General features: G+C 44.7%; 1 protein-coding gene across 5 annotated transcripts in view; it reads left to right on the forward strand.

Moving 5' to 3' along the window:
* EML1 (EMAP like 1) overlaps positions 1 to 20,905 on the forward strand; it is a 212,469-nt gene that overhangs the window by 152,297 nt on the left and 39,267 nt on the right. For all 5 annotated transcript variants that reach the window (XM_025442903.3, XM_035720075.2, XM_025442902.3 and 2 more), the window contains one exon: positions 9,652 to 9,786. In XM_025442903.3, coding sequence (XP_025298688.3) covers positions 9,652 to 9,786 — 135 coding nt within the window. The remainder of the gene's footprint in view (positions 1 to 9,651; positions 9,787 to 20,905) is intronic.

A 20,905-nucleotide genomic window follows, 5' to 3' on the forward strand; every position in this document is an offset into this window, starting at 1 on the left:
TAGTATAGACATTTTAACAATATTAGGTCTTCTAGGCCATGAAAATAAGATGTGTTTCCACTTATTTATGTCTTCTTTTGATTTCTTTTAGCAATGTTTCATAGTTTTCTGTGTAAAAGTCTTTCACTTCCTTGGTTAAATTTATTCCTGACTATTTTATCCTTTTTGATTCTGTACCAAATAGGATTTTTCCTTAATTTCCTTTGTGTGTTAGTCATTGTTGGTGTATAGGAATGCAACTGATTTTTGCCCGCAACTTTGCTAAAATTGTTTATTAGTTTAAAAATATTTATATGCATGGAATCTTTAGGGTTTTCTACATGTAAGATCATGTCATCTGCAAACACAGATAACTCTACTTCTCTCTTTCTAATGTCATTGCCTTTCATTTCTTTTTCTTTTTCTTTTTTTTTTTAATTTTTTTAAAATTTTTATTTATGATAGTCACAGAGAGAGAGAGAGAGGCAGAGACACAGGCAGAGGGAGAAGCAGGCTCCATGCACTGGGAGCCCGATGTGGGATTCGATCCCGGGTCTCCAGGATCGTGCCCTGGGCCAAAGGCAGGCGCCAAACCGCTGCGCCACCCAGGGATCCCTCATTTCTTTTTCTTATCTAATTGTGCTGGCTAGGATTTCCAGTACTGTGTTGAGCAGGAGTGGTACAAATGGGTCTCCTTGCCTTGTTCCTGTTCTTAGAGGAAAAGCTTTTTGTCTTTCACTGTTGCATATAGTGTTACCTATGAGCTTTTCATATATGGCTTTTATTATGTTAAGGTAATTTCCTTCTATTTCTAATTTGCTAAGAAGTTTTTTTAAAAAGACTCTATTCATGAGATACACACAGAAAGAGGCAGAGACATAGGCAGAGGGAGAAGCAGGTTCCCTGCAGGGACTCAGTCCCAGGACCCTGGGATCATGACCCAAGCCAAAGGCAGACCTTCAACCACTGAGCCACCCAGGTGCCCCTTTGTTGAGAGCTTTTAACATGAAAGAATGTTGAGTTAGGTGCTTTTTCTGCATCAGTTAAAGAGTGATGTGGTGTTTGTCCTCCATTATGTTAATGTGTTGTATTACATTGATCTTCATATGTTGAACCATCCTTGTATTCCAGGTATAGATCTTAGTGGGTTGTGGTACATAGAGTGGTGCCTTCTTACCCAAGGTTTCACTTTCTACAGTTTCGGTTGCCCATGATCTACCTCAGTCCGGAAGCACATGACCCTCCTTCTGACATATCACCAGAAGGTCAATAGTAGCCTAACACTATGTCACAGTGCCCACCTCATTCATCTCACTTCATCCCATCACATAGGCATTTTATCGTGGCATAGGCATTTTATTGTAGATGAGTAGAGTATAATAAGATACTTTGAGAGACAGAGACTACATTCACATAGCTTTTATTACAGCAGATTGTTACAACTGTTATATTTTATTATTAATTATGGCTGTTAATCTCTTACTGTGACTAATTTATAAATTAAGCTTTATCATAGATATGTACATATAGGAAAAAGCTGTATAAATAGGGTTTGGTACTATCCACAGTTTCAGGCTTCTACTGGGGGTCTTAGAACGCATACCCTGTGGATAAGGAGGGACTCCTGAAATCCTTTTAATATGTTGTTGAATTCAGTTTGATAGTATTTTTGTTGAGGATTTTTGCTTCAAGCTTTATCAGGGATATTGGTCTAGAGTTTTTCTTGTTGTTTCATTGTCTGGTTTTGGTATCAGAGTAATGCTAGCCTCATAGAATGAGATAGGAAGAATTACCCCTTGCCTTCTTCAATTCTTTGAATGACTTTAAGGAGAATTGGTATTAATTCATCTTTAAATGTTTGGTAGGATTCTCTAGTGATGCCATCTGGCCCTGGGCTTTTCTTTGTTGGGAGATTTTTTTATTACTGCTTCAATTTCCTTCTAGTTATTGGTCTGTTAGAGTTTTTATTTCTTTATGATTCAGTCTTAGTAGGTTGTACGATTCTGGGAATTGATCCGTTTCCTCTAGGTTATCCAATTTGTTAACATATAATTGCTCATAGTAGTCTCATAGAAATCTTCTTACTTCTTTCACATTGGTTGGGATATCCCCTCTTTCATTTCTAAGTTTAGTTTGTGGGTCTCTTTTTTTTCTTAGTCTAACAGGATTTGTCAATTCTGTTGACCTTTTTAAAAGAAATTTATAGTTTCATTGTTTTTTCCCTAGACTTCTTTTTTTTAAGATTTTATTTTATTTATTTATTCTTGAGAGACAGAGAGAGAGGGGGAGAGATAGAGACACAGGCAGAGGTAGAAGCAGGCTCCATGCAGGGGAGCCCAATGTGGGCCTTGATCCCAGGTCTCCAGAATCATGCCCTGGGCTGAAGACGGCGCTAAACTGCTAAGCCACCCGGGCTGCCCTCTCCCTAGACTTCTATTCTCCGTTTTGTTTATCTTTGCTCTAATCTTTATTAGGTCCTTACTTTCACTAACATTTGTTTCAGTTTCTCTTTTTCTAGTTCCTTGAGACAGAAAGTTAGATTGTTGGTAGGTTGTTTTGAGATCTTTCTCCTTCTCAATGTACATCTTTTGTGCTATAAAACTTCCCTCCTAGTATTGTGTTCTATGTATCCCATAAGTTTTAGTATGTTTTGCTTTTATTTTTATGTTTCTAAATATTTTCTAAATTCCCTTGTGATTTCTTCTTTGACCCATTGATCAGGAGCGAGATGTTTCATCTCAAAAATGACTTTTTATTTTATTTTTGAGGGAGAGAGAGTGTGCGTGCACAAGCTCATGCAGAGGGGGAGGGAGAGAATCTTAAGCAGGCTGCATGCCCAGTGCAGAGCCCAATGTGGGGCTCAGTTATGACTCTGAGATCATGACCAGAGCTGAAGTCAGTGTTTAACCAATTGAGCCACCCAGGCACCCCCAAAGAGTGACTTTTTTAAATGGCAAATTATTGTGGTGCCTGGCTAGCTCAGTCAGTAGAACATGCAACTCTTGATCTCAAGGTCATAAGTTTGTGCCCTACATTGCATGTGAAGACTACTTAAATAAATAAATAAATCTTTTAAATAAATTTAAAAAGGAGCAAATTAGTAATCAAAAAAGGAGATTCTTTCCCTTTATTCTTGGATAAAATAGAATTTTATTGTTTATACCTCTTATACTTGGAATCTAAGTAAAATTTTAAAAATTTCAGAGCAAAAAAATAAAAGTAAAAATTAAAATGCAAATATAATTTTTAGTTATCAGTTTATTACATGAGAGCTTATGTCTAGCATTCTTGCTCTCCGATTTTGTAGAAGTCTCATGTTTAGTCCAAAGTAACTTTGGTGTAGTATAGTAATGCCCTTCACTTTATAGACTGTTCACAGTTTTCTTAGACTTCATAGGATTAATTGGCACTATCGCTAGAATTCCCAGCACTTTATATTTTCAGTTCTAGCATTTGTAATATTTATTCAGGGTAGAGTAGAGTAAGGCTGGGGAATGAGTTTTCTGAAACTGACTGCAGAAGTGAGGCTGGGCTATGGAATCAGATGCATACCTCGAGCCCCTTATAAGTCAGTGATGACAGCAAAAGTCATTCTTCAATGACAAGAAGGCTATGAAGTACCAGGTTTTTAATCCTGGTATCACTCATCCTCAGAATGACTCACAAGGTACATATTATTATTTCTATTTTATTAGAAGACTGAAGCTTAGAGAAGTGTGGTAACTTCCACAGGTCCCACGGCACAGAGCTCAGAAAGGGCTCAGACCCAGATTTCTGTGCATCCAGAGCTCACACTCCTAACTCTACGGTGCTAGGCTGCTTCCCACAAGGTGTCCAGGTCAGCACTTACATCAACTCATAAAAAATGCTTGATATAATTACTGTTTGGAAATAATCCCTCTTGCATGCTCCACGTTCTCTGCATTCTACTATCAGGAGCAATGAGGTTCTGAGATGCCCCTATGAGTGCTGATGGAGCAGCAATGACTCCTGGCATCAAGTCTGAAATAGGACTGCCTGAGAGTAAGGGGCAGCAGGGGCTGGACTCCAGGGACAGAGCCGGCCGTGTGCTGTGAGCAGAGAGGCCTGGTCCTCTGCCCCCTGTGTCAGCCTTAAATGCAAGGACTCATGGTTAGTGACTGCTCATAGCAGGATTTTCTTAGGAGGAAAGGAAGGAAAGAAGGGAGGGACGGAGGGAGGAGGGCTGGTTATTTGTAGCCATCATATTGTGTGCATGTGTACATGTATGCATATTAACATTTAAACAATAACCTTCCTTCCAGAATATTCTAAGGCCTCTGTAGACACTTTTTTAATTTGCAGAATAATCAATTTGGTTCATCTGATAAACTGTTGTCAAGCAGCCAACCAGAAATGCATGGTTTTCTAGATTGAGTGTCCAAGATTCTTGGTTTTCAGGGTAGAACATAAGTGATTCATTTATTTTCTCTGGCTTTTATGGGCTTCCATGGATATGAGTTCCCATCCACTTGGACGTTGGAAACCCAAACAGTAGCATCTAATTATTCTTCTGTGGTCAAGATCCTATAGATCTCTCATTAGGAGAGAATTCTGAAAAGAGCAAGAAGCACGCTGGGCATTCTGAATATTAGGATTAAAATTGCTTCCAGGACATTTCAAATATGTTTACAATCACGCGGGAATTTTTCTGTAATCAGAGTTCCAAATTAACCAAGTTGGGGCATCTGCAGTGTGCGGATGGGTATATGTTTGTTTTCTTTTCTCTGGGGTTTTTTCAGCCTAGTGCTTAAGAACAAAATCTCCTTTGGAAATTGTCCAGCGCCCAGCGGCGGTGCTTTGTGTTGCCAATTAAGACTTCGATTGGGGGCTTGATTTGGAATCCTTGGGAAAAGCTTTGTTTCCATTAGTCAAAGGAAAAAAGGCAGAAAATCCGGGGAAGACATTGTAGGTCATACCTTGCTCAGTGGGGATGCTGAAGCTGACAATAGAATAACATTTCCACTGGCTCAAAACAAGGACAATCACTCATTCTTTCTGCTCCTAAGTAGAAGTTTACAATAGGGCAGAGCTGTGAGAAGAGAGATCAAAAGAACAAAACTGGTACAAAACAGAGCATTATTTAAAAAAAAAAAAAAAAAGCTCTGTTCCAAGTGTAAGATAGGGTGGAAAACATCTATCACTTCCAAAATAACAGCTGACAGTCCTTTGGAAAAATGGTTATACTTGTTAGAAATACCCATTTGGAAATGCACCGCTCAGTGCTGGACCCACACACAATTTCAAAAGTAGAAAAGTGAAATCTGATTTTCTGGGGTTTTTATTAGTATTACTTCTGATATATTTCCTTATCGTTCTGATCCATTGAAATGTAGGCGTTAAACTCACATCTCGAGTCTGTTTCTGTAGCAAAATAGAGATGGAAGTATTATGCCTTTGAACAGAGGAAGATGGTTTGGGACCTATCCCTTTGTCCAAGTGATGCTGTCACCCTCTCTGGGCTCAGGTAGCTGGCTTCACATGGTAGAAGAAAACCTTGTTCTGAAGATGTCAGATTCTCTAAGATCACCAGCTTCCCTAGAAAATGACTCGGTTTCTGCCACAAAGATACAGCGGAAGAGAGGGAGATAAGAGCATTTTGTAATCACTGAAGTGAGTGATCTCCTGCGAGAGTTGTAACTTAAGGACAAGCACCAGATCGGTCCTGGTCCCATGTGGACTCACGAGTGCTGAGCGCAGCACCCAGTGTACGGTCAATGCCTAATACGTATTTGTTGAGTGGATCATTGTTTTAATCAAGTGTCATCGCCCCGACTGTCACTACAGAAGACATCATCAGAAAATCTCTGGTTGTACATACACAAGAGCTACCTGTCAGATTTGAGTTTTTTCAATGGTAAAAGTTTAGGCTCTTCTTGCAAAATTTTGGAAAACCGATCCTTGATTCCAAATCACGTGATGAAAAAAGACATACTTGTAGCTTATTCTGTTTAGAGTTACTATCTAACGGTAAGAAGAGAGCTTGCCACCAGTCACCCTTGCAGAAATGATATTATGTCTAAAATTTAGTTTAAATTGGTAAAAACCATTGGATGGGTATGTAATGTAGTATAAAGAGCCATTGTATTTTCAGAACTGAGAAGGTTCTTGCTTTGGGAGTGGGGGTAGAGACCAGAAGGGAAAAGAAGAGGTGATGGTGTCCATGCATTTCTACGCCAAAAATATTTTCCTTGCTGTAAGTGCTAAAAAATGTACTCCCATTACTATACGGTCTCACAAAAACCAGTTCTTCCACCACTTTCAAGATGAAGAGCAGTATTTTTCCCTTGCTGTCCAGAGGGAACATAACTTCTTTGATATTCCCTGCTGGTTATTGAAGGAGGCTTCTCGCAGTGAGTATACAGTATTACTCCTTCCAGCTGCCCTTGATCCTGTGAATGTCTGGTCTTCAAGCTTTATTTTGTGTCCTTCACTTTGAGTCTTGGTAAATCCTCTTTAATTCATAAGAGCTTTTGGCTCTCAAAAGGAAATATCTTGTTTTTTTTTCTATGTATACAACAATAGTACTTTTAAAAAAAAAAAAAGCTTAACATTTTAATGCAAATGTGCAAATGACAAATATCTGGGAAGAGCTATATCCAAGTCTGTGGATGCAGACAGAAACATTTTCCATTTTGAATTTTTTTTTTTTTTTTTTTTATTCATGATAGGCACACAGTGAGAGAGAGAGAGGCAGAGACACAGGCAGAGGGAGAAGCAGGCTCCATGCACCGGGAGCCTGACGTGGGATTCGATCCTGGATCTCCAAGATCGCGCCCTGGGCCAAAGGCAGGCGCCAAACCGCTGCGCCACCTAGGGATCCCACATTTTCCATTTTGATGTGTGGTGTGTGTTCTATTGTTTATTGAAGCTTACCAAAATATTTTTCCACCCTTTTGTTGTCGCTCTCGGTTTATTCCACTTTGTCTCTGGGCCTCTTACACGTAGATTACATAGGTCTGCGAGTCTCCTGGCTGCATGCAGACTAAATAGATGGGCACACAGGTGAGGGGTACTTAGATTTATTTTCTAGCCCAGGAGCATTAGGTTCTGTAAACACCCAGTATAAAGCTCTTCAGTTGGTAGAGCCTTACATCCTGTAACCATATTAAATATTGATGTTTGTTGAATTTTTAGACATTCAGCAGGCCCTCACACCCGCGTGCGTGGGTGTCTCATGAACTGTACACGATCCTGAGTGGGAGGCCCAGCAGAGAGAACAAGAAGCGAAGTAACCCCAGACTAGCTGCTGCATCCTGGATTTGTGTCCTCATCTGTATAAGGGCAATAACAATGCTTTTCAGGGGACTAGATTGAATAACAGATGCCAGCCATGAAGTTCTTAGCATCTGTGGCCCATCACTGCCACCTGCTACTTCCATGTTTCCATCACTGGTGTCCCCTGGTAGCTCTTCCAGCCGCCAAGCCCAGCGTTATTAGAAAAGTCGGTTCATGTCGGGTATAACTGATTAGCAGTCAGAGTTCTTCAGCTCTGTACGAGTGTTTAATACAAGTCTCTAAGTTGCTGTGAACTTGCCATGAACTTCCCTAAGGGATACGGTGTGGGTGACGCTCTGGGCCGGCGGCCGCTCCTTTCCCAGGGGGCCGCCAGGGGCCAGGCAGCGCGCCTCCGGGCCCCACGCTGGATGCTTGGCAGGGAAAGAGCCCACGAAATTAAACCAGCATGCTCTTTCTCGTCTCTGGAAGAGATTGGACTTTAAGCACAAAGCTTTCTATCATTTTTAGACCTCAGTCCCAAATTTCCGAAATGCAATGCTCTCCTAAGATCTGTAATTTCCTTGTCCCCAAATTGAGCGTTCTAAAAATGCACGTTCTGACCTTAAGGCATGCCCGTCCAGATCCCGGTTGTGAGGTCCTGGTGCTGTAAAGCCAGAGCTTCCTCAGCTACCGAAAAGCCTGTGCAGAAAGCATGTTCCTGTCATCACGATCATGGTCACTTTATTTGTGTTCGCTCACCCAGAGCGCGAGAGGGCTTTTCAAAAGCTGATACACCATTCAGTTTTTAAAAACATGCTAAGAGACTCTTTGCGGAGTGATGGGTGGTTCCAAGGGAAAGGGGCTGAAGCCGGCCGAGGGATGGGGGCGAGGATGGGGAAGGAGAGTGAGTGGGGGCTACTCTGTGTCATTAGGAGGAAGGGGGGCTCCGACCACCCCACGCCTCCCAGGAGCAGAGCCTTGGTCTCAGGTCCCTCGGCTCCCGTGTCCTCCTGGCTGAAGTGTGGTCTGACGTGCACCCTCCCTGGGGCCGTGCTCCGCGCGGCGGGCCACCAGGCACTCCTCTCTCATTCCCATCCTCTCCTGCACCCCCTGCGCTGGCCACACCCCACTTCTTCCCGCCTTTGGCCCCTCTCTCCTGGCTTCCTCCTCCCGCCTCTCCAGCCTTCTCTGCCGCCCCTTCCCACGCCCCCAGGGCAGGCCCTCCACCCACAGCCCCAGCCCTGGACTGGCACCGCCAGCCTGCCCTCTCCTTCCTTCTTGCAGAGCAGGTGCTACCTTAGAGCACCTCGGATCTCTTCCTGTGACAGCTGCACAGTGTGACATTCCCGTTTACTGCTTCATGGAATAAGTATCTTTTTCATTGAATAAGTATCACGCTTCTTTACCAGGCTCTCGAAGTACCTAAGAACGATCAATGAGAGAGGGTCCCAAGAGATGTATGGCCTAGCGAGGAGGATAAAACGTAGCAGGGCTGCCTGTAATACACGTATGTAGTCCAGGAGCGGCACAGTGTACCTGCAGCCCCTGCCCTGGCTCACTCACCCCTTAATGCCGCATGGGCCATCCTTCTTCCTAGAACAGTCTCTTCCCTACCGTGTAATCACAACACACTCAAGCCATTCATTTCATCTCTCCCAGACACTCACAGTCTTCAGGAAGCCTTCCCAGACACTGCCCCCAGGCCCCCAACCAGTCTAGTTCCCCCTGGTAGTTCCCCATGCAAGTATGGGTGCTACCTCCAAACAGAGGCATAGTACCTGGGGTGGAATGTTGCTGTCATCACCAGTGGCGTCCTGTGTGCATTTGTCCCACGTGTGGGACAGAGTTTAGGCCAGAGTTCCTCAATTTCAGCACTACTGACTCTGGGGGCTGGATTGTTCTCTGTCGTGAGGGTATCCTGGGAGTTGTAGATGTTTAGCAGCATCCCTGGATCCTCTCTACCCACTGGATGCCAGGAGCAGCCCCCTACCCCCAGCGGTGCCAATCAAAAGTGTCTCCAGATGTCACCAGATGTCCTCTGGGGGCGTCACCCCGGGTTAAACACCACTGTTTGAGACTGGAGCCCGCTCCAGGGCAGGATATTTCCTGTGAAGCCGCTGGAGTCTCTAAGATGGGGTTGTTGGAGATCTTCCCTCTCAGGTTCTGCTGTGACTTTGAACTGTACCAATTGCCGCAGTTCCAAAGGCAACTAGCAGAGGTGTTGGTCCCAAGTGACATTCTCCAGTTAGGAACACATACGGACGTACACACAGAGACGGAGACCGACAGACATTCTATAGTTAGGAACGTAGAGCCAATCTCTTCCATATCCATGCGGAAGTATGATGTCCTCCGTAATGTATTTTTATACTCAGCAGTAAAATAAAATAAAATCACTCTGTTGAGAATTTCACTGTCATTTACATCTCGCTGTAGTACCATCAAGAGGACCAGCTCCTCCGAGCGAGTATCTCCTGGCGGCCGAAGGGAAAGCTACGGGGATTCCAAAGGAAACCGAAACCGCACGGGATCCACCAGCAGTTCCTCCAGTGGCAAAAAGAACAGTGAGAGGTAAGGGGCATCTTCTCTGCTGGTCCTGCTATTCGGATGCTTTGCTACCTCTTTTCCCCAGAGGCGAATCAGAAGACCCCGTCATATGCACATGAGCTACGAGCTCTCCCCAGGGGACAGGCCTTCTCCTGAGAGCATTGCAGGTGGTGGCCACTGGCCATCGTTCCCACCAGTCCCGGTCCAAGTGGAAGGTGATAACTTGCAATCCCAGCACCCTGACACAGACAGAAATAGTTCCTGAGAATTCGCTTAGCACCAAATCCATGGAATTTGGGAAGCCACTCTGAATTTCCGTACAGCACCCTTTATACTTCCAGTACTTTCTGCTGCCATTTTGAAATTGATTTCCTTGGGCTGTTGACCTTTGTCAACAGTACTTCCCAAGGTTGACTGGGTGAAAGGCTGAAGTTTTACAATTTGTCAGAAACCATTTTTAATACTGAGCTGACCCCAGAAATAGGGTCATTTCTTTCTGGTTTCAGGAAATAATGCTTACTTCTAATTTTGAATCTTCCCTTTGAGATTAATTTATAACGGATTATGGTAAACACCTGCACAACTAATAGTAACCTTTTATAAGCGAAAGCTAATTGTTGGCGTTTCCATGGCCTGTTTTACGCCGGTGAATGCGCGGGTACAGGAGATCGGTTTGAGCAGATACCTGATGTTGTCCTCTATTCTCTCTTTTTAAACATTATGCTTTAATTTTACTCTCTCTCTATTGAGCAAGGCTGAGGAAGGAATTTCAGCTTCACAGGCTAAACATGGCTTTTCTTCCCCCCAAATGTTTATGTAAGGAGAAGGCTTAGTCATAAAGCAATCGACTCCAACCCACAGGCTGTAAAAATTCCAAGTTTGTAAATCCACCCTGATTCAGTCCTGAAAGGAAGCTTAAGTTCTTTTTCAGTTCTATTCCTAAAAGATATCTTTTGTAGAAAAGATGCAGGCTCCTCTTATATCTGTAGCAGGTTAGAGCCACGGTCGATTAGCAGTCTCAGAGACCACTGACATGGGCTTCTGTCTTCTAATTTAGACTGTTAGTACTTCTTATCAGAAGATTATGCTAATTGGACCATAATACCTTAGAAATAAAGCCGTGTGGCTACGATGGCAGTACAGCGTAAGTGGGTCATGCCGCGGGGCCTTGGGGCTTCTCTGAATTTAGGGTAAGCCTGGAAGTTGGCCTGAAATGTCTAGATCTTGGCAGTTCTTAAAAACTTGGCTCCTTTCTGTGCACATCTGATTTTTATTAAGTATTTCCAAAAAGAATCTGTATTGTGCAAACTCCAGATCTGTTTTATCTTTTAAATCCTACGGCGTTGATAAATGTACTGGGTAAACTTTTCCATAAAAGATATTTGCAGAGGATTTGGTTTGGTTTGGTTTGGTTTGGTTTTTCATGCCACAGTAGGACATTTTGATTTGGAAATGAGGGATGGGGGAAAATCTACTGATCATTCTCTAAAAATAATTCAAGTCACGAAATGTGTCCATTGAAAAATAAATCCTTCGTTTCATAAGGACCCAGGGTAAGTTGAGGCCTGTGTAGCATGAAACAAGTTGAGCTGCATGCACCTGAGATAGAAAGTTCTTGCTTTCTCTCGTAGGTCACTGCTGGTCCTCGCAGATACCTAGAGGGCTCTGTGGGAATGATAGCAGAGTAACTGAGACGGGGAGAAGCAGTAGCAGTGAAGGTCAAGCTGGTGATCCAGTCTCTGCCTGACTCTTTGCTTCCTTCTTCTCCGTTCCCCTATGAGCAGCACCCCTCCAGGGCGGTGTGGACCTGGCACCAAAGCAGAGCTGGAGTCCCAAGGACCAAAGCCTGGTGTCCAGGACTTAAAGGGTGCAGAGGAAAGGTATAGGGAGGTGGCCCTGCCATAGCCCTCTTTGAAACACCGTGGTCTTCAGTAGTCTAAGACGGTGTGATCTCTCCTGTATCACTCTGATGTCTGCCCATGGTTCCAGGGCACTGTCCTTCATTTTCAGAGCTTGTCTTGTTTGGCTACTGGGGGCGGCAAGACAAAATGGAAAGGGTACGGGCTCCAGAGTGAAAGAAAAGTCTGGGTTTGTAAACCAGTTCTGCCACAGAACTTCTCCGAGCCTCCGCTCTTACCTCGATGACTTAGGGATCACATGCCCAGTCGCCTTGAATCTTATCAACGAACTGACTGGTAGGAAAACACCCAGCGCAAGGCTTGGCACCGGATCATGGGCATCATGGTGGTGGCAGCTGCTAGAAAGCGAGACGTGAGCAGAGCCCAGGAAAATAATTTGTGAGGCTTTCCGAAACTCTGAGCTTTATAAGGGAGTTCCACGGTGTCTAAAGCAACTAGTCTTTTTTTTCTGGCCTGATGTTCATTAGCTGATGTTCATGTGAGTGATGCAGTCCTGGGAGTACAAACCTGAGTTTTGGCAAGATCTAGAAGCACTCGGGGAGGAAATAAAGTATTACACATCCTCCCAGTTGTCCACATCACATCAGAATGAGCGGGGGCCGTAGGCCGTGCACGATTCCCAGGCGAGCTCGCCAGGATGCAAGCGAGGGAGACGGAGCACAGGAGTGACTTTGGATCAGTCCCGGTTTGTGCAAGAAGCACGTCATGCACACATGGCGGTGCTGTAACTTGTGTGAAGCGCAGACTCTTGGCTGCAGAGCTCACATTACCGCACACCATATGCAGAGCTGTCTTTAGCGCATGTGGCACTTTTACGAAAATTGGAAAAAGCCTCCTCTTGCTCAAGGAAAACACTCCCACATCAGCATATATCATTCTCAATAATAATTACAGCAGATATAAACTACTCCATATACCACGTACAAATCTTTTTTTTTTTCAGTGTACCACGTACAAATCTTAATGTCGAACACAAAATAATAGTGGTTTTGAGGTCCTCGACATTCACATTTTCCGACATAGACTAATCTACTTAAAAATAATGGCATGTTTTGCTTTCAGTAGAAACTGTGTTCTTTTATGAGTTTCAGCCTTCCTGCGCCTGCATCTCATTTTCTTTGGAAATGGTCACTGGATTTGACAGTTGTTTTTGTGACATTGAAGGCTCTTATCTTGAGTGCTTAACACCTTAAAATACTTTGCTTGTAACAATAGCACTTAATCTTTGCACTGACAAAACTTCTATAAAAACAAAAGCAATATATGGCAGTGTAATATTTACCCTATGTATTATTGATGGTAAATAATAATAGTTATGTAGTGATTTGTGCCATAATCAGGTATTTTTTAAATTTAAATAGGAAGCCAACAGTAACATTCTGATGAATGACCTATGCTATCTAATGTAGCCACTATATTAATCCAGTAGGGATTTTTTTAATTAAAAAAAAGTGCTTTGTGTCAGACAGAAAGACAGCTACTACCTAGCTTACGGTTTATGCTAGATGTTGCTAGACTGATTAAATGTTTCAGTTAGGAAACTGGGCCCCTCTTGTAATTCTGACTAGAGTGACATATCAACTTTGGGAATAAGATATTTTGTTTCCATCAAAATGTTATTGTAATGGGCTTATTTTGTTAGAACAGGAAATGCTTCAGCCCTCTGCTGGAAACCTTGTTAGAACACATATTTATTATTTTAAAAAGAAGAAGAACAACACACACTTAAATTCCCCATCTTGAGTCAACAAATGTGAAAAAAATCTTCAAAGTCACAAAGATGTGAAAATGCCCCCTTCGGATGCTCTTTTGTGTTGAACACCCTGGACACCTGTACCAGCCATTTTATCCAGACTGTAGGGTCCAGAACCCTAAGCTGGAGACTCTGAGCTCCATCCTTCCTAAAGCTCTAGTGTTGAATGAAATAGTCTTTTCAGCAACACCCCAAGGGTCCTCAGGGCTCAGATTTGTTCTTTAGGGACACCTGGGTGGCTCAGCGGTTGAGCATCCGCCTTCAGCCCAGGGTGTGATCCTGGAGACCCAGGATCGAGTCCCACATCCAGCTCCCTGGATGGAGCCTGCTTCTCCCTCTGCCTGTGTCTCTGCCTCTCTCTCTTTCTCTCTCTCTGTCTATCATGAATAAATAAAAATCTTTAAAAAAAAAACTTCTTAAATAAAAATTAAAAAAATTAAAAAGAAAACTTCTTTAAAAAAAAATTTGTTCTTTAACCTCAGCATCACTGACAGTGTGATCTGAATCTTAGTCCTCAGCCTGGGTGCAAAGGCCCATCGTCTGCTGGCTCCCCATCCTCTCATGTGCCCTGATATTCACACCTCCCCAACCCCAGCTCTCACTTATCCCCAGCAAGAATTGTTTTCTTTGAGATAATTGATTTATTACACGAGTAACGTGGGTCTTGGGAAATCCAGATGCCCAAAAAAGAGGAAATGAAAATCTTGCCACTCAGAGAACATGTTATTAACATGTCCATCCAGACTTATTTCTAGGGTCCTGCGTGTATGTAGTGTATAACTTTAATCTATTTGTGACCTTCTTTTTCACATGTTATACAGCCATGTCTTTATGTCAGTAAATATACTCTTACAATGTTCCTTTAGATGTGGGTCATCGTTTATCTAGACAAATGAACTTTAGAGGCCATCAGGCACCAACGAGGTTCTTCTTTTTATTTATTTATTTATTTATTTATTTATTTAAATTTTTATTTATTATTTATGATAGTCACAGAGAGAGAGAGAGGCAGAGACATAGGCAGAGGGAGAAGCAGGCTCCATGCACTGGGAGCCCGACGTGGGATTCGATCCCGGGTCTCCAGGATCGCGCCCTGGGCCAAAGGCAGGCGCCAAACCGCTGCGCCACCCAGGGATCCCACCAACGAGGTTCTTCTGATTCAGTCGGATGAGCCCAACATCCAGAACAATGTACACAATAGGTACTCAACACACACTTAGCACCCCAGTGATCAAACCCAGTCTTAATTAAGGAAATGCAAATATGAGTAAGAAGATACTATATTTACAAAAATCTTTATCGTATAGTGGCACCTGGGTGGCTCAGTCAATTAAGCATCAACTCTTAGTTTCGGCTCAGGTCATGATCTCAGGATCCTGAGATTGAGCCCCATGTTGGGCTCCATGCTCAGCATGGAATCTGCTTGAGATTCTCTGTCTCCCCCTGTCCCTCCCCCTGCTCTTTTTTTCTCTCTCTAAAATAAGTAAATAAATAAAAATCTTTGGGAAAAAAAAACGTTATTGCATTATAAAATAAAGCACAGGTACAATGTATAGATTATATATATTGTATTATATATAATACTATATATTATATATATTGTACATATTGTATTGTATATATAACATATATATTGTATTATGTATAATACATATATTATATATATATAATTATAAATGTATATATATATCTCCCGCCCCACCCAAGCAAATATATAGCTTAATGAGTTACACCTTCTAGCCCTTAGTCAGTGGAGGGTTGTCGCCTTCTCCTGAGTGACATGTGTGCGAGTCTGGAGCAGTTTGGTGGGGGTGGATGGTTGGATACATTTGGAGGAACTCCAGCCAATTCTTTGAGACCCAGCTCAGGTGCCCCTTTCTCTGGAAGCCTGCCCTGGCCCTTTGGTCTGAGTTGCCTGTCTGATTGCTTTGTACCTGCTCATTCGCTCTACCTGTAACTCCCTCCCCACTCGCCAGGTGCCCACACATGTGCTTGCCCTCCCTGGAGCTTTGGGAAGGCAGAGGCTGTCACTTACTACTCTTTGTATCACTAGCCCTTCGAACAGGGCCTGGCACACAGTAGCTGTTCAATAAATATTTGTGGCACGAATGAAAGAATAGATATTTAATTTAAAAAAAAAACAAAAACAAAAAACACAGTCACTTAAGAACCATGTAAACAGCACCACCTATTGGTGGATGGGCTTGACACTACACTTTAGATTCTAAAGCCTTCTGCACTGTAAAGGCGACTCAAGTTAGGCATCTTCCCGTTACTGAAAATGGTTCACTCTCCAAGCCATGGGGTCATTCATCTTTTATAAATGTTAAAATTTAAAAAAAGATAAATGTTAAAATACTAAGTGCTGATATGCTGTATGCTGTTATGGTTAGGAGGCTGGTAGGCAGAGAGCCTGGAAGTACGAGTAGGTTCTTGTTGGTGAAATTAGGAAGAAGAAAGAAATGACATCAATGAATCACCTTGTGCTGGGCGTTCTGTGACACACGTTATCTGATCTGGCCTGTACCTTGCACTGGTTTTAGTCTCATTCTGTAGATGAAAGAAAGTAAAAGGTAAAGCGACTTGCCCAACCTGAATGCAGATCCAGCTGACTTCAAAATCTGGCTCATTGTGCCGCATTAAGCAGGAAGTATTGGTTGGAAATGTCTGTGAAGCGATCTTTGTCCCTTGTGAGGTCTCCAGTGACTTCTAAGCTCTTCTGGATGTTTCCTGAACGACCCTCTTTCTAGTGGAAAGCCACTTAAGGGCATTTATATAGAGAATCATTACTTCCACGGTGAAGTATTTTGGTTTCCAGTAAAAATGTTATTTCAAGTGAGATCCTTTTCAAAAGGACTCATGGTATGTATGTCAAGAGCCACAGTTAAAAACAAACAAACAAACAAAGCAACAAAAAAAAAAAAGAGCCACAGTTTTTATAGGTGAATACATTTCAGGGAAATAGCACATTTGACTCTGGAATGGTGACCTCCTTGACATTATTAATCATTTTCAAAAGCAAGTATCTCTCCTCAAACAGCATTTGACGTCTGTTGCTCTGCCCTGTTACACACGTCACACATGTGTCAGACCTGCAGCACGCAGAACCTGGGCCCCTGAGCCCCCCCTTTCAGGCACATGGAGCAAATTAGGTAACAGATACGGAAGTGCTGAGTGCAGATGGTGCTGCAGAGGAGGAGCACAGTAAATACAGGTTGAATTGGAGTCTGAGCAAGTTGCCCACCAGACTCCCCTCCTGATACACACCTAGCCTGCCGTGGGGCAAGGTGAGTGTCAGCAGATGAAAAGACAAACTGACCACTAGTACACCACCCCTGGGCCCAGAGTTCACAGTGAACATTATCGATGAGTTGATAACACACAATTTATTTTTATTTTTTCAAGATTTTATTTACTTATTCATGAGACACAGAGAGAGAGGCAGAGACATGGGCAGAGGGAGAAGCAGGCTCCCTGTGGGAAGCCCAATGCGGGTCTCGATCCCAGGGCCCCAGGATCATGACCTGAGCCAAAGGCAGAGTCTCAACCACTGAGCCACCCAGGTGCCCCGATAACCAGCGATTTAGACTCAGGTGGTTGTAGCTGAGGTGTGGCCGTGAGCTCACAGCTCAGGACAAGAGCCTTTCCTTGGCTCAACTGTTTGGTTCTCTCCTGCTGCCTCCAGATCCAGCCACTGGCCTGGCGAAGGCTCTCTGCTGCCTCGCATCTTCCCTGAGTCCCCAGGTGCTGCATATAGCTTGTAAGAGTCCTTGAGATCATTTCCTGAGCCAACCAGCTCAAGGAGACATACAGTCAAACTCTTTCAGCAAATCTTCTTCCTGCCAAAACAGAGCAGTTTAAACCATACCCGTCTGCAACACTGTGCATTTTGGAGGGATCGGCCACTGCCCGGTGCCAAGGGGAAATGAGGGTCTGCTCACCAGAGGGGAGATCCTTTCTCTCCACTGGGCTTATGTCTCTTGTGGGCTTCAGGGCACAGTCGGGGACATGTGTGCCGGCCTCGCCCTAGGACAGGGATGAGTGAAGCCTCGCTGTGGTCCTGGTGTTCAGTCAGCCTCCCCCCCTGGAGCCGCACTTACACTCTCCCACGTAGCTCACACTAAGGAATCAGTTGATCAGCACAAACCACACAACACTGGACAGGTGGCCTCCTCCCACGCAGAGTGAACTTGCAGCCCCGCAACAGCGCTGGGTTCCAAGGGCCCACTCTCCATCTATGGACAGCGAGTTTTGGAAAGCACAGGAGTTCAGCATGCTGCTCCCATTAATGGATTTGACCAGAGGCCACAGCGTCTCTAATCCTGGAGCACTGTTATGGCCACACCTCCCATGGGTTTGCCCCTCTGTTACTAGTTGGGAAGATTCACTGTCGCTTCCTAGGTTTGTACTCGTAAGACTTGCACCTGGGAGTGGGACTCCCTCTTTGCTGGAGCCCTGATGCCGTTTAGGAATGGTGCTGGCGTGTAGGCGGGAATAATGGATTCGAAAGTAAACAGCTTATTTTTTTCTATAAAAATGTAGCCTTCTAAAATAATGAAACACAACAATAGTATCCTTTCTAAATATAATATATCCAAAATGTGATGTGTAATTCAGAGCAAAATTCAAGAACTCTGAATACTTTAGTGTGACCTGGTGTCTCACTCCATGACTCTCAGTCATTAACACTCACACTGCCATCTCCAGTGTTCTTTTTTATTTTTTTATTTTTTATTTTTTTAAAAGATTTTATTTATTTATTCATAGAGATGCAGAGAGAGAGAGAGGCAGAGACACAGGCAGAGGGAGAAGCAGGCTCCATGCAGGGAACCCAACGTGGGACTCGATCCAGGGTCTCCAGGATCACACCCTGGGCTGCAGCAGCGCTAAACCGCTGTGCCACCAGGGCTGCCCTCCAGTGTTCTTTTTTAATTTTTTATAAAGATTTTATTTATTTATTTGAGGGAGAAAGCATGAGCAGAGGGTAAAAGAGAAGCAGGCTCCTTGCTGAGCAGGGAGCTCAATGTGGGGCTCCATCCCAGGACCCTGGATCATGACCTGAACCAAATGACAGATGTTTAACCAACTGAAACACCCAGGCGCCCTCATTTCTAGTGTTTTATTAGAGATCTTTGATGGTTCCTCTAATGTTAGAAGCTCAGCATCAAAAGTCCTTCCTGTATTTGGAATTCACACTGCCCTCGGATCTCTTTTTCTGAGAACAGAGTTCATAATTGTTCTTTTCAGTGTCCAGGAAAGGTTCTGGATTGCTTATTCCTGCATTCGTGGCTTTTGTGTCTCTCCACTTCTGTGATCAAAGTCCTGATGGATAAATGACTTTCGTGTCTTCTGATTCCCTGCCTGGCTCCCCTGTCATTATGTTCCTATAACCAGTGCGCTTGCCCTGCAGTCTTCCGTTTCCACTTTTCCTCTCACGTCCTCACCCCGCCTGTGAATCTAATCATATGTGAAAGTCGGAGGTAAGACTTGTGCTTCCACGCAGACAATCACAGGAGTGTCATTCCTGCTCTGACAGTGAGCTATCAGAGCACGGCTATTTTAAACCCACCCTGGAGCTGAGGTTGCAAAGTCGTATGATGAACTAAAATCCACAAAGAGACAAGCCTGTCTTAGGAGAGACAGGCCCCCCCGCTCCCTTTATCCTGGGCAGGGCTGCAAGAAGAGAGGAGCCTTCCTGGGTGCATGTCAGAAGAAAGCAGCCGAAAGCTCCTGGAATAATTAAGCTGACTGTGGCCTGGGACGGTCACTTGGAAATCTTGGGAGCCCCGGCACAGGGGACTCTTCATACACACGCATGCACACCTGCACACATGCACACACCCCTACGTTTCTGCAGACTTTCAGTGAGATCGTGACAAATCGGGAGCAGGTGAGGCATGCAGGAAGGACACCCTCTTGAGGTGCGGGCATGCCAGGCTGCTGTCGTCCAGGGACAGAGCGGGGGCACCGAGAGAAATTCTCTACACAGTGCAGCTTGCATGGGTGCCAGGCGGGAGCTGGCCACCCCCCAGGAGGGACAGGGAAGCTGACAGCCCTGGAGGTGTGGTGCGTGCTGGGCTCTGAGGACCCCACTGGGAGACCTGAGGGAACCCCACACACACCCCGGGCTCCCCAGGTGCCAGGTGGCAGCTGTGTCCCATCGCAGGGATGGAACCCAGCAGTGAGCAGAGCAGAGGTCCCCGCCCTCTCTAGGCAATGACCTGCTGCTGGAGGGACACAGCATGAAAGGATGTGGCTGGTCGGGGCCCTGGAGAGAAATACTGCTGCCGTGGCATGGGATGTGTCGGGGGCAGGTCTGAGGAGGTTGCAGAGTGGAGCAGCAGAGAGGCCTGGCCGGGAAGTGGCTCAAAGCACAGACAACGCACAGGGGCTGTGGGAACCTGTGTCCAGGAGGAGGGGAAGCTAGGGCAGACGCCTGACACAGGAGCTCTCAGCCCGTGTGAGGGGCCCCAGGGCCAGGACAGCTAGACTCCGGGACTGGGGACAGTAAGGGGACATGCGGACGGAAAATTAAAGTTGTCAGGAGCAGAGGCCAGTGTAAGACATGTCACCTTAAACATTCTGCTGTGCTTTCAGAGTAGTTTTCAGTGACCAAAGTCAGAGCTGTGCAACAGATCCAACTACTTAAAACACATTTGAGCCGAGCACAAAGCACTTCTGAAGCATCAGTCCAAATTCCCCGCCCCGGTTCTACATAAAGTTACCTGGGAATGAAGGACATTGGTAATATTATATTGTGGGGTTATAGCTAATTCTTTTTTTTTTTTTTCAAGTTCTTTATTTGAGAGAAAGAGGGCGAGGGCGAGGGGAGAGGCAGAGAGAGAGGGAGCATCTCAAGGAGACTCTGTGCTCAGCATGGAGCCCAACGGGCTCGATCCCACAACCCCGAGATCATGACCTGAGCCGAAATCAAGTGTCGGCCGTCCAACCAACTGAACCTCCCAGGCGCCCCAGATGACCACTAACCCTTACTGGTGGTGTTTCTCAATGTATTTTAAGAAAAATGGAGAAGAAAAGTAACATTAGGACTGCATCTGCCCAGGTACTTTTTTTTTTTTTTTAAGATTTTATTTATTAATGAGAGACACAGAAAGAGAGGAGAGGGAGAAGCAGGCTCCGATGCGGGACTCCAATCCCAGGGCTCCAAAAACATACCCTGGGCTCAAGGCAGGTGCTAAACTGCTGAGCCATCCAGGCATCCCTGCCCAGGTACTTTTTAAAAATTATGAGCACGCACGCACATCTGTGAGCTTCTGGAGGCTCTCCCGAGAGTGGCTTTCATTTACAGTGTCTGTCTTGTTCCGTATCCTAAAGCAGGAGGTTACCCAGGAGGCAGGAGAGTACAGGGGAAGACAGCGCGGACCCTGGAGTCTTGGGGTCAAGTACTGGCTCTGTGTTTGAACGGGACACGCTTGTTGCCCAGCCCGAGAGTCCCCCCAACCTTGTCTGG

Source organism: Canis lupus, chromosome 8 (assembly GCF_003254725.2).
Source record: "Canis lupus dingo isolate Sandy chromosome 8, ASM325472v2, whole genome shotgun sequence".
Classification (NCBI taxonomy): domain Eukaryota; kingdom Metazoa; phylum Chordata; class Mammalia; order Carnivora; family Canidae; genus Canis; species Canis lupus.